Source organism: Sinohyriopsis cumingii, chromosome 14 (genome assembly GCF_028554795.1).
Source record: "Sinohyriopsis cumingii isolate HCF-2022 chromosome 14, ASM2855479v2, whole genome shotgun sequence".
Lineage (NCBI taxonomy): Eukaryota > Metazoa > Mollusca > Bivalvia > Unionida > Unionidae > Sinohyriopsis > Sinohyriopsis cumingii.
In genome coordinates this window covers 25,451,102-25,469,318 of record NC_142974.1, presented here as the reverse complement: position 1 = coordinate 25,469,318, position 18,217 = coordinate 25,451,102, and the positions used below count along the sequence as shown (strand labels likewise).

General features: G+C 34.5%; 1 protein-coding gene across 7 annotated transcripts in view; it reads right to left on the bottom strand.

Moving 5' to 3' along the window:
• The window catches only part of LOC149783441 (1-phosphatidylinositol 3-phosphate 5-kinase-like), a 166,982-nt gene that overhangs the window by 73,670 nt on the left and 75,095 nt on the right, over positions 1 to 18,217 (bottom strand). For all 7 annotated transcript variants that reach the window (XM_089931676.1, XM_089931681.1, XM_089931678.1 and 4 more), the window contains 4 exons: positions 16,535 to 16,713; positions 8,436 to 8,555; positions 5,801 to 5,909; positions 3,648 to 3,741 (listed from right to left, as the gene is read on the bottom strand). In XM_089931676.1, the coding sequence (XP_089787802.1) occupies positions 3,648 to 3,741; positions 5,801 to 5,909; positions 8,436 to 8,555; positions 16,535 to 16,713 (502 nt within the window). The remainder of the gene's footprint in view (positions 1 to 3,647; positions 3,742 to 5,800; positions 5,910 to 8,435; positions 8,556 to 16,534; positions 16,714 to 18,217) is intronic.

Here is an 18,217-nt window from a genome sequence, read left to right as displayed (position 1 = left end):
TCTATGATCATGTATAGATCATCATGCTCCTTTCTAAATGTGTGGCATTCTAAGATCATGTATAGATAGATTATCATGCTCATGTCTAAATGTGTGGCAGTCTATGATCATGTATAAATCATCAAGCTCCTGTCTAAATGTGTGGCAGTTTATGATCATGTATAGATCATCATGCTCCTGTCTAAATGTGTGGCAGTCTATGATCATGTATAGATCATCAAGCTCCTGTCTAAATGTGTGGCAGTCTATGATCATGTATAGATCATCAAGCTCCTTTCTAAATGTGTGGCAGTCTATGATCATTTATAGATAGATCATCATACTCATGTCTAAATGTGTGGCAGTCTATGATCAAGTATAGATCATCAAGCTCCTTTCTAAATGTGTGGCAGTCTATGATCATGTATAGATAGATCATCATGCTCATGTCTAAATGTGTGGCAGTCTATGATCATGTATAGATCATCAAGCTCCTTTCTAAATGTGTGGCATTCTAAGATCATGTATAGATAGATCATCATGCTCATGTCTAAATGTGTGGCAGTCTATGATCATGTATAGATAGATCATCATGTTCATGTCTAAATGTGTGGCAGTCTATGATCATCTATATATCATCATGCTCCTGTCTAAATGTGTGGTATTCTAAGATCATGTATAGATCATCAAGCTCCTTTCTAAATGTGTGGCAGTCTATGATCAAGTATAGATCATCAAGCTCCTTTCTAAATGTGTGGCAGTCTATGATCAAGTATAGATCATCAAGCTCCTTTCTAAATGTGTGGCAGTTTATGATCAAGAATAGATCATCAAGCTCCTGTCTAAATGTGTGGCATTCTAAGATCAAGTATAGATCATCAAGCTCCTTTCTAAATGTGTGGCATTCTAAGATCATATATAGATAGATCATCATGCTCCTGTCTAAATGTGTGGCAGTCTATGCTCATTATGTATAAATCATCATGCTCCTGTCTAAATGTGTGGCAGTCTATGATCATGTATAGATATCATCATGCTCCTTTCTAAATGTGTGGCAGTCTTTCGATCATGTACATATCATCATGATCATGTCTAAATGTTTGGCACTGTAAGATCATGTTTTCAAAATAATGGCAATGTCTAAATGTTTGGCAGTAGAAGATCACGTTTAGATCGCCTGGTATGGCATGACTTATGAGGCATGATTTTGTCAAAATTTGTCAAATTATGTTCAACAGTTTTGAGAAGAAATTGTTCGAAAGGAATTTCAATTTTGAAAAACTGGCCATATCTGATGCCAAATTCAAGGTGGGGCTGCGGGTGGCTGAGTGGTCTAAGTCTTGGATCAGCCTATGTGAGTGTGTGAGAAAGCTTTCCAGTAGCTTCATATGGGTCAGAGATTCCTACTGGGGTTTTCCAAGGTTGTTCCTCTGCCATTTATACTGGTTACCATATCATGTGCAAAAATTGGCTTTAAACCCAAAAATAACCATTACAGCAGCAACAAATTTGAAGTCCACCATGTGATGATGCTTTCTGTCAAATATGGTCAAATTCTGCTGTGATGTTGCAGAGAAGAAGTAATTTAAAGATTATTTTTAGTAACAATGATTAAAATTTACGGCAAATTTGTGTAATCAGCATAAGTTTGAAAGGCCTTCATTCCAGGATATTTTCTATAAATTCAGACAAATTCTATAGAGATGTTTCTGAGACAAAATCATTTAAAGATTACCTTTGCTCTGTGATGTTGGCTATACTGGAGAGTGATCAGGATCAGTCTGAAAGCCTACCATGCCACGACACTGTTAAATTTGGTAAAATCCTGTTGAATGTTTTAGCAAAAGTAATTTGCAGGCTTTGTTTTTTTTTAGCAATGTTGGTTATATTTGATGGTCAGCATGATTTGTACAAAACTGAAAGTACTTCATACCAGAATGCCTTCTTTCAAATTAGGTCAATTTCTGTTCAGCTGTGTTTGTAGACTATCTCTTTGAAAGGTTTTTATATCTTAATAACTGTTGCCATATTTGACAGCAGATTAGCATCATTTATAAAAAGACAAAAACCATTCACGCCAGGATGCTGTCTGCCAAGATTTGCTGAAATTGGTTTTCCTGTCTTGAAAAGTTACAAATACTACTGTTGATAAATGCATGGCACATTACATATGCAGGGCAATAATATATGTTACAGATGCACGGCAATATCACATGTTACAGATATCGGGCAATATCATGTTACAGATGCAGGGCAATGTCACATGTTACAGATATTGGGCAATATCATGTTACAGATGCAGGGCAATATCACATGTTACAGATATCGTGCAATATCATGTTACAGATGCAGGACAATATCACATGTTACAGCTGCAGGGCAAAAGCATGTATCACAGATGCAGGGAAATATCACATGTTGTAAATGCAGGGCAATATCACATGTTCAGAGCTGTTCCAGTAACACATACTTGGGACCCAGGTAAAGTACTTACAACATGGACTAGTTACCGTAAGATGGAATGTAGAATTTTGTATCATTTTCATATGAACTCTTCTGAGTAATCCGAGTTCCTTGGCATATACTAAATAAAAACTGCCTTCTGTGGGTACCTGGTAAGTTTTAGTAGAATAGCCTCATTTGGCAATAAGGCCAACTGAACTACAATTGAATAAAGGACAATTGCTGTAATTGCCTGTGAATCTAATCAGGCCATCTACTCACTCTGTAATGGCCTGAAAATTTAATCAGGTCAACTACTTGTACTGTATTGGCTTGAAAGTCTAATCAGGTCATCTACTCATACTGTAATGGCCTGAAAATCTAATCAGGTCATCAGTTATGACTAATAATGTGTGTAAAATTTCAATGCACAAGCTCTAATAGCTTTTGTCCTATTCCACTAAAACATATTCAGGATGGATGTATGGTGCGCATATGAATGGATGAACAAATGTAACTTCATATAGACATAGGAATGTTCTAAAACATGGATGGAAACAAAATTTGACCTCCTTCTGTTACTATGATGGAGCCATAACAACATAATGGTGAAACTGATCAATGAAGAATGACAATCAAACCATCTGTCCTTAACTAACAAAAAAATAAATGAACAATTTACAATGAATGAAAGATGGAATGCAAAAAAATGATACCCAACATAAGAGAGAAAAACAAATATTTCCCAACAGACTGTGAAAGGTCAATAAACTTATTTCTCAAACAGTATAAAAATATTACCATAATTTCAGAAGTTAATCAAATGATCAGAATATGTATGACATATTAACAAGGTCTGCTATGCTAAATGACCTATTATATATTTCATTCTCATTTAAAATATAATTTTACTAGCATCTAGTATTGGAACCCCCTTTAAATACAATCTATACTTGAGCTTAAGTCAAATCCAACTGCAATCTGCATATACCCAGATTTGCTGTCAGGTATTATGCCAGAAGATCTGGGTCCATAATGTGTCTGCAGATCTGGGTCTATGCAGTTTGCTAGTTATTGTCAGATGAACAAACATCATAAGCCATAACCTGCCACGCATTATATTAAGGCAGATCAGCGTTATGTTGTTTGTAGTTTGACTCTTCTTAAATGTGAGTATAAACAGTAAACAAAATTTGTTAATTCCATAACCTTGTCATTCAATGTACCTGGTGTAAATGTACTACCACTGCTGATGGACATTAATTTATCCAGCTTCTCCCTGATGCCATGTGACAGATTCTTCAGCTGCTTCTTCTCTACCTAGATTTTAAAGAAAGTTCATACAATTTCCACTTTACTGCAGATTAAGTGCTAAGTAATAGTAATGTGAATTTCCTGTTACACTGCTTGAAGAATGGAGAATACTGTATGCTTTTTACAAGTCTGGTCCTACTGCAAACTTCAGAGACTCAGATGTGTTAATACATAATGCAGTGGTAGATCAGGGTTTATGCAGTTTGTTAGGAGACATCAGGAGAACAATTAACACTATATTTTTGTTTGGACTGAAAAATACAAAAAACATCCTATCCTTTTGTCTAAAATTTTGTAAAAAAATAAATGCTTCCAACATACGAAGTGGCAGAATGACTAACACTGTACGTCATAATAGCTTCGGAGAACTACTACTACCTCGCAAATCAAGCCCTCCCAGGCTAAAATTGTTAGCTAAAACCTAAAAGTTATCTGCCAATTTAGGTGGCAAAGTGATCTCCCCTCAATACTGGGATTAGTGCCACATCCTGCAAATTCTTTTGTTACTAATGGAGTGGAAGGTATGATCTCTATATGGACGTAACTGCGAGGAGGCTGTGAGGATGTACATAGTTTACGACTGAGTAAGTATTATTGAAAAAACATATTGTATTAAAAAAATTATTTTCTTCTTTAAATACGCAACCCAATCATAATACCTTAGGAGAATAGGTAAGAGGTGGAAGGAGATACATCCTCTTACCTGGGAGAGACCATCTCCAGCATTATAAGGTATATGTGACAGCTTCAAAGTAACCCAGTTCTATATGTCTTTGAAAGGGAAAGAGTTCTGCTCACACAAATCCAGTGCTAATCATGAAGCCAAATCTTTATGAAGCTTTCAAATGAGCCAGGAAGGTAAACTGTTGGCTATCAGTTCTATCACATCAAGCTGAGTCTTTTACGATGAAAGATCTCTGAGAAAACAACTGTAGTAGTGTACACTGATCTCGACCCCATGTCATGGATAGTAACAGAGAAGTTTCATTCATATGCAATATTTGTGGTAACTGTAATAACTTTGTGAGCAGAAATGTGAAGCAAATTCATTTGGTTTGAGGTTATTTTCCTATATGTAGAACAGATAACCCATTCTATCCAATATGAATGGGTGTGTGGTGATATACAGTCCTTTAACTCTGTGAGGGGTAAGAAGAGGTGTGATCTCCTTCAATACAATGGCCTGGTCTTTTTTTTTGTCCACCCAAGAACTTGCACTTGGTCCTGTAGCTGGTCTAATATGAGAGGTGAAAAAAATGAAGTTCATGAGAGCAGTTCAAATCGTGTCTTATTAAGCCAGGTTAATATGTATGATATCTACCATTGTGTGATAAAAAGTAGACAGAAGGTTGGAGAGGTCTTTGATTTGCCCAATATCCTCTCTTCCATGAGGATGCTGAATACAAGTGATTGTGGAATGGTAGGTTTGAATTGTGATTGGTGCTGTTTCTTGTCATAGAGCCATAGGAAGTTAGCCAATGAGGCACGGATACATGAATCGTATAAAGAGCTCTTGTGCACACCACTTTGAAAGTATATTTCATTGCCTTTACACATTTATGGTGGAGGGCCATCTCACTTTGAACAATTTCCCTACCACTGGTTGTGAAAACTGTTTCTGTGGGTGTATTTTAATAAGATCCAGACATGCAGTTTCAGCAATCTCTGGTTTGGGATGAAACACCTGTCATCATTTGTGAAGACAGATGATGTGAAATTATTTTTCAAAAGTTCCAAGAATCTTTGTTGGTCATCATAGTCTTTCTTTTATTGCAGTATGGAATTAATTAGTCCAAAGAAATCACTGGCATCAAACCTGCCTATTAACATTTTTCAAATTTTAAGAGCTTAGTATCAATGCAAATCACTCCTGTTTGTAAATCAATAAAGCATGAAAATTACTGACTGCCTTTGTGTTGATACTATAAAAATATGGCTATCAAACCAACCAAGAAAAGTAGGTCACAATCTTCCAGTTCTGGTACTTGATTCACATTCAGAGTGCAAGTATTTGGAGAGACAGACAGACAGACAGGGACAAACAAGTCAGACAGAAAAATGATACCCTTTGCCGGAACATGTGGTTGTTGCACATTTGGTTGATAGGATCTAAGGGAGCTTCAGCTTTCAGTCTCACTACATACTCCAGCACACAGCTGTACAGATCTATACCCCTGATAAATAAACAAAGCATATTAAGTGTCATTTTAGTAATTATGTTGCCCTGTACAATTTCTGAGATGACTGACATAAGACATTAAACATAAAAAGCTTTATTTTTAATCCTGTAAAATGTAAGCAATACAAATTGTATTTATTTTTATGGTTAGGCAATAAAATATGTAAAAAGAACAGGTTAATTTATTCTAGAACAGAAATTGCATGCATATATAACTTAACACAGTAATCATAAATGCAAAAATGTAGAATTCAATGGTTATACACCATTCCGGTGGCCTAGTGGATAGAGCGTCCGCTTCGGATGCGGGAGGTCGTGGGTTCGATCCCTGGTCGAGTCTTAACAAAGACTTACAAAAATGGTACTAACAGCTGCCTTGCTTGGCACTCAGCATTAAGAGGTTAGTGTTATGATGGGTCGGCCTGGTGTCAGGATAATGTGACTAGGTGGGACATCATGCTATATGACTGAAAAAATTTTAAAAGCTATGTTAAAAATCCAGATCACACACACACACACACACTCAGTGGTTATACAGTACTGACATAATAACAAATATTGCATGTTTCAGATAGTAGCAAAATGAAAAATGGAAAAGGTAAAGACATCGATCAAGACAAATCACTTTTCCATAGGACTAGTCGCTTTTCCATAGTCAGGACAAGTCACTTTTCCAAAGTCACATGTTCGGCACAAGTGGCTGGAACACGCATCTGCACAGATCAGGATGGATGTCTGAGTTTGCTCCTTTTTTAAAACAACATAAATATTCACCTCTCTTGTCCCAGATGTCCTATTATTTCTTGTCTCTTACTCAGAAAAATATGTAGTGCTACATTAACTGATTAGGTTTCTATCAGCCATCATAAATAGGTATAAGACTTTACTTAAGATTCTATCAGACATCATAATTAGGTACAAAATTACATAAATCATTTTGGTTATCATTTAAATAGTACCATATACCTTAGTGATCAGTTTTACTAATAATTATGCATTTGTATGTACAGAAAGAATGCCAAAATAGTTCCAACCAAACATCTACCGGTATTGTGCAAATGAGTATCAATGTAAATATATCTTTATGGTTAGAAAGGGAGTTGTTGTCGCCGAGTGGTAAGCATGATGGACTTACAACTCAAAAGTCAAGGGTTCAAATCCTGCCAAATCAGCCTGGGCTGGCTGATATTGAGAGTATCTGGAGATGATCTATATTCCCATCTCACATGTACAAACACATCCTTATATGTTGCTGTGCCAGTAGACACAAAACAAATCTATGATTAGATGAGTGTTGATCTGATTGGACTAACATTTTCCAATTCAATGGTCAAATATGATGGGACCATTCAATTTCAATTCAATGGTCAAATCTGATGGTGTCCAGTTGGATAGTTTTGTAAGTAGGAGTGTCAGAATACAACTTTTACAGTGAAACCAAATTTAAATTAATTCAGAGATTTTAGTTTCCATCCCTTTTATTAAGAGTAACAAAAAGTAGCTAAATGAATCAGTTCAAAGAATCTTGGAAGAAATTTCTTCTCAGCATTCTAAAACATTCAGTTGAACAAAACCCTAATTAACAAGGGTCCAATGTATTGATAAATGTAAGAATCTCTCCATCTTTCCCTCTGTACCCTTATTAATTTATCGATTGATAAATCCATCCAATCAACAAACCAACCACCCATTAATCTACTGATGGTATTCAGTTTAATACTTGCATGATGTGTTTAAGTAATTATTATTGGAGTGTGTGTGTGTGTGTTTGTGTGTGTGTGTGTGTGATTCGGATTGTTAATGTAGCTTTAACAATTTTTCAGTCATATTGTTACGATTTCTGCAGTGTGGCAGTTTATAGTGATGTCTAGCACTGGGGCATCATGCCGCAGACATGTAGCATCATGTCCCACCTAGTCACATTATCCTGACACCAGGCCGACCAGTCCTAACACTAACCTCTTTATGCGGAGCACCTAGCGAGGCAGCTGTTAGTACCATTTTTGTAAGTCTCTGGTATGACACATCCTTTGGTATGACATGGCTAGGGCTGGAACCCACCACCTCCCGCATCTGAGGCAGATGCTCTAGCCACTAGGCCACCAGAGCAGTCTACATTATTAGAGTAAAGTTGATGAGTTTTATGCTCATCAAAATATGCACACACCAGCAATATTATATAGAAGGTGACCATCATATCTATCCACCAAATAGATGCAATATCTGTGCAGAATAAAACAGGCAATTTTTGTTTATGAGACTGATTTACCGATGAAGTGGCAAACTGACCTCTGTCCTATATAGTAGCATGATACTGTAGGCAGTTTTTAGAAGCTACTTTTCTCCCTGTTGGCATGATGGGGTCAAGAGACATGTCTTAGTAAAGGAAGTGCGTCTTTTTTATGTATGAGGTGTTAAGGTGAATATGGTATCTACATTATTTTTCAAAAGTCTAGATATGTCTGTGTTTCAATCTGTTTATTCTGAGAGACCCAGTTTACATAAAAAATGTATTAATTACTTGTTTGTAAGTCTTTTTGTCTCCTCCTTGAGCTGTCCGAAGTTGACATTGTGTATCTCAGGCACTCTGTGTACCACAAATGGAGGTATTGCTATATCCTTCAATTTGATAGGTGTGTATCTGAAAATAAACAATTTAAGTTGTGTCAACTGCTACAGATTAACATAATTTTCCCAATATTTGTGGTCAGGGGATAAAATCTGTCAGAGATAAAGCTTGCTGTGTACCACATATACTTGCTTATATGTCAAGTTCAACAGCAAACAGCATAGACCCAGATCTGCCATTTCATAATGCATTGGCAGATTAAGGTCTGTGTTGTTTGCAATTGGACTTGACTTTTACATGAGTACATAAGATCAACAAAACAAATCTTTCTAAAGGATTAGAGTTCCTTTCCTGTTTATATATATGGAGACATCATTATTGTTCCCTAACATATGCATAATTTGCAACAATAAGTTATGAAAAATTGAATGTCTTTCAACAATATGCACATCTAGTTTATCCAATTACGTTCCAAGCTGAAATTATCTTGCTTACAGTGTAACAAATGAATAACTGAATCTGATGGGCGAGATAAAACTAAGATTCATTTTATTAATCCTATATTAGTCTATCAAAATAATAAATCTGCTTTAATATGAAGAAAGAAAAAGACAATAAAACAATATACTGTTTTTAGCTTTCTACTGTTGCAACCAAGCAATGATTCTCATTGTTGATGACAGTCTAGTCTTGTTTACTGGCAATGGCTGTCATTGTTGATTACATCCTAGTCTTGTTTATCTGGCATTGACTGCCATTGTTGATTACATCCTAGTCTTGTTTATCTGGCATTGACTGCCATTGTTGATTACATCCTAGTCTTGTTTATCTGGCATTGACTGCCATTGTTGATTACATCCTAGTCTTGTTTAGCTGGCATTGACTGCCATTGTTGATTACATCCTAGTCTTGTTTATCTGGCATTGACTGCCATTGTTGATTACATCCTAGTCTTGTTTATCTGGCATTGACAGCCATTGTTGATTACATCCTAGTTTTGTTTATCTGGCATTGACTGCCGTTGTTGATTACAGCCTAGTCTTGTTTATGTGGCATTGGCTGTCAGCATGGATTTCAGTTTATAGCATTCATAAACTATTCCATTTATTTGTGCTCCCCCCACTGATTCTAAAGGCAAACAGCTCCAAAGATATGATATCACTGCACAAAGAATTAGTCATTTCATTCATATAAGTTCTAACCTGATTGTTACTAGGTGGTCCCAAACACTGTCAACTTGGTGGTATTTTGAATCAAACAGGAGTTTATTTAGTAACACTGTCCACCATATTTGCATGTGCAAGTCTATATTTTCAAGCAGCTAATGTGATAGAGTTCATCATCTTTGATAATCCCAATATTTTTCTGTAAATTCTGAAGTTACATCTGGTTGAACACATGTATGCAAGAGATCCTCCATTATATGTATTCAGTTTGTTTTAAAAATATTAAAACTAGAGATTGTAAATACATATATGCCAACCCCCCATGCGGTATAAGTGTAATTATTGCTATCATAAGTGGCAAAAAGGCATAATTTGGGTGTAAAGAGCATAATCTATAAATTACACACCAGCAGATTTACAAACGATACATTTATTTTTGCTACTAACCTAGTTCTGCTGCTTGTCAAAATTCTTGTTACACAGGGCAAAATCCATATGGATTACAACCAGAATACAAACACAAGATATGCGGAAAAAATTATTTACGTTCAGCACTCACTTTAGCTAGTCTACATGTGTGACTTTCACTGAATGATTGTGAACTGGAATTTTACAATAAGCATGATCATGTGCTGTATTACACTAATCTCATATTCTTCTTGTAAAGTTTGCAAAGCATTGTTGATTTGTCAAGTTTTGCTGATCTGACATGTTTTTAAGTTTGAAAGGATCCATCAGCTCTAACATTTTCCACCATATAACATCCACCACTTGCACCATGAAGCTTTCTGCATAACATGCATCATCATTTACTTTAACCCTTTACCTCATACAGTGTATGGCTTTGTAGGCAGTTGATATATATGTACCAATGTTACAGAGTGCAGTGTGCTATAAACAGAACACCTGTTACCTATTTGACCCCATGCACATAGACCTGCCTGTTAACTGTTAAGCAGTTTAGTATATATAAGTTTAACATCAATTTTAGCCATTTTACATTTCAATACACATCTATTATATATATGGAAAGATCTGAGAGTAAAATCCAATCATTATAGCTGTAGAATTGTTTTTCACGAAATAATTTTTTATGTGCTTTAAAATCTTAAGAGATCTCGTTCAGCATCAAGCCAGGGAAGCCATGTGACCAACCATAGCTGTCATTTCTCATTCTCAAAATTGAAAAGTTCTTTGTCTATGTCTACATCACTATATCATCTGAATTTGATAATTTATAAAAACTAATTGTTGCCTACATCAATATCAGACCCTTTTCCTAAGTTATTCAAGCTTTCATAGTAGTGATCCTAATCATGCAAACTTGAGAAAGTACTGAACAAAATCCATGGCCTCCATTTTGTGGAGTGGAGAATATGACCCAGTTACTTTAAAAAGCAAATTACGACAGTCACTAGAGCATAAACAGTGACCACGTGATCTGACATAATGGTCATTCACATCAATGAATGAAGTATCTAATTGGGGATTTGCCTAAAAGGTGGCTCTATGAAACCCAACTCAAAATGTCTGATGTTTACAGCAGGCATTGAAAGGCACTTCCATGAGAATGGTGTAAATGCATCAAACTGCGTTTCCATGTGAATCAGGCAGAGGCATCCAAAGGCTCTTACATGAGATAAAGTACTAACTAGCTAATCAATATAATAAACCTGTGAGACATAGTTCAAATTTGAAGAAAAAGAAACTCCTCTGTTTTCTTGGCAATGGATCTCATACAGTTATGCTACTCGTATGCATCAGTCATTTTTTTAAGAATATTCCCAAATTAATATGAGTGGAATTAAAGAGATGATAATAGAATGACAAAAACTTTATTGCTTTATTTTTATTTTTAGTTGTACCCAAAAAGTGTAATCCATATACTGGTGAACATAAAAAGTAATTAAGTGAAAAAGCATAATGATTACTGTATATACTCGTGTATAAGCCGATTCGTGTATAAGCTGACCCCCAAGCTGAACACTGTCAGGTATAAACACTAAAAAGTGAATGACCCACGTATAAGCCAACCTACAACTCTGAGACATCTCAAGATGCACAAGGTAAGTTCTAAATGCATTTATCTAGGCAAACTTATATTTTAAAAAATACATGTATACTTATCTCGAGGTTGGCGTGCATGATTATTAAAAAGAAATGGTATAAAGTAATGTATTGAATTTTTTGTTTTCTTATTGTTTCTGTCTAATTTAGATTTGTGTATAGTTTGATTGACCAATGAAAATAATTTAGCAATTGCAAGTTGCTGTAACACCTCTCCTTTTGACTTGGTTATTGTTTATTTATGCATTATTGCATTGGACATTTTATATCAGTGCATGGTAATTACATTTTTACTTTGTTTTGAAATTGTAAATACCTAACTCATTAAAATGTAATCCCAGTATGACAACACAATGTACAAATAATACAGTTCGATTCAACGCTCCGCATGTACATTGTAGATTTGATTAATTGCTGAATTAAGTACATCTGTTGGAGTCGAATCATGGGCACCATTGCGCTAAACTTTAATCATATCTCCAAAATACAATAATAAAGGTTTGGAAATAATGCTTTGAAAATTATGCTAATACTTTAAAAGCTGAGTTGTAGTTTGCTTTAATGTAAGCGACCTTACACAATACCTGTCAACTTTCATGCCAGAAGGAGAAACAAAATCCTGATTTTAGGGGTTGCTACACGCTCATCTCTCGATTTCATATTATCTTCCTATCTTTGCAGAAAACTCCCAATTATTACATTGTCTTCAATTTTCATTTCTTCTAAACAAGGAAAGTCTTACATGTTCTGTTTTAACACCTGTGAATTATTGTTGTGACAAAATAATTACTTTACTATAAAGAAGTTGCTTCTTCACTAAATAGAATGTTAGGTTTAAAATGTTATGTAAATTAACTATTTTTTTTACCTCTTATAATAATAATAAAAATAAAAAAATAAAAAACCAGAACAAAAAAATAAACTAAACAATAAAATTGTCCACAATTATTTTCAATCCCAAGAATGATCACTGCAAATGCTGTAACTCCATATGCTATAGCGCCATTCCCATAATGAAACTTACACGACTGAACACCTGGCATTTTTATACCGTATATACGAATGTTAATTACCATTGTTAAATTAAAAAAAGGAATGAAACTACGTACCACACAGCAAATGTGTCCTCAAAAATCTAATTCAGAATACATGTTTTTTAACAAACAATACTATATGCTTTATGAGTTGACAATAAGGGAATAAGGTCAGAATACAAAGAGGGGAAAATAGCTGCCACATGTATGGTACCTTTTGTTCAACAAAATTGGGAATCCTTTATTTTCCCATCAATTTCTGGTGCTTGCATAACACACAATAGTGTAGAACATGGTTTCTTTGAATTTTGACATAGGGCCAATCATTTTCACAAAATAGTTGCATGGATAAGGATTAACTTTTAATTAGTCGAGCTGGCTTTCTTGCTTGTTTATTTAAGACTAATCTTTAGCTATTGTGCAGCTGACCAGAATATGAATATAGGGCACGTCACAGGGAGAAACAGCGAGTATTTTTGTGAATTTCACACATATTGGACCAGGAAGATTGTTCAATATTATTGAAAACAAGGCTTTAAAAATGCCACGAAAAACTTCCCAATTTTAGGTCCCAATCTCTATTTTTTTTATTCAGTCTCCCTACTTGGCTTTTGAAAAGTTCATATGCATGCCTTACACCAAATTTTACAAAACTATGGTTGTAATCATGCTAATATTATGGAATAAAAGGCAATTACACATAAATGTACTGGTATAGTTACAGGTCAAAATTCCCTCTTATCACAAGCCAGTTTCAGGGTTTTAATGATTAACTGGCCTGCACTGCTGTCGCAAAATGAAAGACAAATTTGATGACTATCAACATAGGAGATGCCAAAACATCAAGCTTTCCATTGTGTGGAAAGTTATGATGTTTGTTCAGCTAAAACACAAAACTAAGATTGATTGATGTTGATCTTGGTTGATCTATATGAGAATTTTAGCCTTTATTATTACCACTCTTCATGAACATGTAAATTATGATGGCTATGTGCCTTGTACAATTAAATGTGCGTACCTTTTAAAAATATTACCTCAATTTGTAGGATCGCTTATACCATTGAAAATGAGTAACTCGTGAGCACGTGATTCAACATAAATGAAACAGATGTTAAGGATTAGCTGAAATGTTTTTCGGTCAAAACAATGAATAAAGCAAAATCTGCATCTAACATGTTTGGGAATAAGTAAGGATTTAAGTGACGCTATGCACGCTTTGCACTGTGTAAGTACTGACCATTACAGTTCAGCATGGTCTCGCGGGTAAACTCAACTGTCCTGTGAATTATGATGTCTGTATTTACCTTTATTTAACTTTGTGTTAGAGAAATCAGAAAATATTTACATGCAAAATAAAAACAAGATTAATCATAGTACTTTATAACAGTTTAATAATTATCGTGTCACCGAAAATTACTTTCTTATTTACATGCCTATGTCTTTGGACACAGAAAAAATTATTGTTTCATGTCCCAAGATTTACAACCATTACAATAGTCAACAAAAAGACCTAAAAACTGTCAAGTTTATACACTGGCCTGTGGATAAGCCTACCCCCCTTCTTCCAGGCCTTTACTTTTTCCTAAATTATTCGGCTTATACACAAGTATATACGGTATGCCAAAATCGTAATTGTTGGTATGTATGCAAATATTGGATGCAGATGAGTTTTTACTGCACTGGACAATTCTAGAAACCATAAAAGGACAGTGAGCAGTCTGTCTGCTTGTTTACATTGAGAGCTTCAGCTTGCTACGAAATGCCATTAAGTCGACAAAGGTAGGGACCACTTAGTGACAGCCAGATCAGAAATTATAAATCAATGAACACCTTGATGCTCTTCAATTTTAAATCAGAAGGGGGGTAGGTGTGTGAATAATACAGTCTTGTTTATCTGACACTGACTGTCTTCATTGATTACAGTCTAGTCTTGTTTATCTGGCATTCAATTATACGACAATCACTTTTATATATGATGCCTAATGTGGGAACAGTTTCTTAAGGGTTTTTAAAAATTTGAGTTGGTTTATCCAAGAATCACCATTATCCTATGTTTTAAGTAATGTTGATTTGTCTGATAAGTGAGCTTTGACTGTACACCACTTTAATTTCGGATATTTTCTTTTCAATATGCTTTAACTTTGTTAGCTGTAGTTGTAGTTGTTGTATGCTTTAAAGCCATTTTTCAGCACAAGATAGGCTATACATGGCGGCCAGTATAAATGATGGAGGAAGAACCCGGGAAAACCCTGGAAAGAACCACCAATCCTTGAGAAGCTACTGGCAAACTTTCTCACATACTCACATTGGCCAAACCCAAGACTCGAACCCATGCAGACAGAGATGTGATGGCAGTGATCCATAACAGTGATCGCTTTAGACCACTTGGGGCCTCTTAACTTTGTTAGTCTTATAAGTGTATATAAAACCTGGATCATGATGTTATTTCTTCATGTCATTCAAGTAGACGCTTATGTCACCTGCTCTGTTACACTCATGAATATTTTTCACTCTATAATGAATGATACAGAGTTTATTACCTCATTTACCTATACAGGCACAACATCAACTTTTTTGGCAATAATTTCTTATGTATGGTGAACTGCAAATCCCTTAGCTGCCATTGTTGGCTGTGTACATAAGTCTTAAACACTTCATCTGTTGCTGCTGTCACATCCCTTAGGTCCAAAATTTCTGACAAATCTGTAATGTTTAATTATAATCTACCTTTTTGGGGGTGGGTAGGTGGGTGGTGGGATCATATCCACTATAATAAACCACACAGTAATTCCTATGTCATTGCATATATCTGGATCACAAAAGAATCAAACGGAAGCATTTTATCTTTGAAGTGATGGTTGTATCAAATGTGTACTACTAAACATGTGACTTACATACACCTTGTCACATGATCTAATTATTACCTAGCTATAGTTATTGTTTCCCTTAAAGAAAGCAATTTTTAAAAGAAATACTAGATGTTTGTCTGGATAACTGACCAGTCATATTTCCAGATATTTTCTTAAATAATAAGGAATGAATCCTTTCTCTTCTTATATTATGTGTCAAGTCAAAGAAAATTCTGTTTAACACTTTTACATTTGTTAGTGACAATTTGTAATGACTTCTTAAAAGTGACACGGAGCAAGACAAGTATGGTAACAAGGTAAACAAGTAATTCCCTGTAACTAAATATACTTCTTTGAGAATTAATAATTCCTACAAAATGTCCAAAGCAAAACTTGCATTCAAAACATTACTATAAATGTGTTTATAGGACACAGATGTCCCACAACAGTGCCTGAAAACTTACCTAAATACAAAGTTAACCTAGGTGTAATAAAAATACAGAAAATGATACAATTGTCACGATGGAGCAAAAATAACCTGGCAGGACTCAGTGTCACATGCAGATCAGTAAGAAAGTCATAACAGCCATTGCCTGTGATATAAAAAAATCTTTCATGCAAAACTTTAACACTGTTCATGCATATACTGTTATCAGCATAAAATTAACCACTATATTTCACTATGCTTACACAATAGAGATACAAAAAAAAAGACTTGGTGAAATCCTAGATCAAGATAACTATTTACTAAAAGCAAATGATTCTACAATCTATTTGGGTTTTCACTTACAAATAAACCTAGATGTTGATAAACAGATGTAACCATTCCATCTGTGTTTAATATTACAAGCCTGTCTTCTACTTTGGACATCTGATCTTAATGACAGTCCTAATTTACCATAATATCAATCAAAAGGCAAACTGGTCTAGCTTACTTGAAAGATGCTACAATGTCCTTGAAACCAAAATACAGATAATGGTCATGATGTAGGGAATGCTGACATGGTTCTCCACTGGCTCGCCGTGTGAAAATGCCACAGAGAAATCGGAGTTCTAGAAACTTGGCGAAGGACATGTTCCAAGTGTCTATGCTCATGGGTGTTACTGGCGTTACCTTCGAACAGAATGAAATAATTATGTGTAAAAATACTGTAACAAGAGTCTGAAGTGGGCCTGATATCACTCACTTCAGTAACTCACATATGTAAGCTCATGAAAGCAAATTAATACATGTTCTGAAGCTGTGAAGTGGAAAGAAAAGCATGGAGTACTTAGCTGCTATATTGTCTTAAAATAATATGCATGTCTCTGGTTCCATGCCCAGAACAATTGGGCCAGTCAGTCGAAATATGACTTTTTTAAAATCATTTTCTTTTTTCTATTTACTGATGCAGAACCAATATTGCATGACCTTATTTTATTCCTTTGAGAAAAGACAACCTGATTTAATGTGAAAGTTGAATGTTTAATATGATATCTCAATATAATTACAATCAATATACACCTGATAAAAATTAACTTTAACCTTGAAATGACCATGATTAATGAGCAGCACAAAAAGGTAGCCATTACTAAATCATTATTTTGTATATATATATATATATATATATATATATATATATATATATATATATCTAGTAGGTACTAAAGAAATCTTCTGAGAATTAGTAGGTGTTTAATATGTGTGATGTCTTATAATGTTACCCATTAATAAATAGAACTGCAACTGGGTCTCAACATTTAGAAAATATGGAATTCATTTGTTTGTTGTTTCTTTTTCTTAAATTCCTTTTAACTGATGGAAACGTTCTAGGGTCTGGAGAGTCTGGATATCTGGATTAGTAATGGCAACATAATCAGTGTTTCAGGGAGGAGTATGCTGAATTATTATTTGCTTTTTTCATAAAAAGCTAAAAATACAAACTATAAATTTAAAATAATTTGTGATAAAATGTATTAATTACATGAAATGCCATAAAATAATGCATATACATGTATCAACATAAAAAATATTTCAAAATTTTTAATATGACAATACCATTTAAAAGGTATTTAATGGCTTTGCTTAATTTTTGTTGGGAAATGAGAGAAAGTTGTTGAATGTACACAATACAGCAAATTTATTTCAAAGACTGCATGCTATTAATGGTTTTCCAAGCTAGTATCATCTATTATTTATTTCATCAACTTATAGTGTTACTTGTCAGATTTCTGTTTTATATTTATTTCATCATCAAATTACAGATTACTCAATTTAATCCTTAAAATGTATTATTTTGATAATTTAAATAACTTGTTTTATTGCAATCAATTAATCTGATATTATGAAATTATCTTTCAAAATCTGTTACTGACTGTTTCTGAAATGGGAAGATATGAGCAGAACCCCAAACATGTAATTCTCAACAAGTTACATGAAATGTTACTTCCCCCTGCTCTATAAGGCAAAGTGTCAGTTATATTATTCTTTTACTTTTGACAAAGTTTAATATATTTAATTGTAGATTAGTATCATGTACACATACATGAAAGTCCTCTTTATCTGGATACTCTCTTTTAAATTTGGTCAAATCCATCGAATAGATTTTCTACTTTTAGCATCAGTATATTTGATAGTA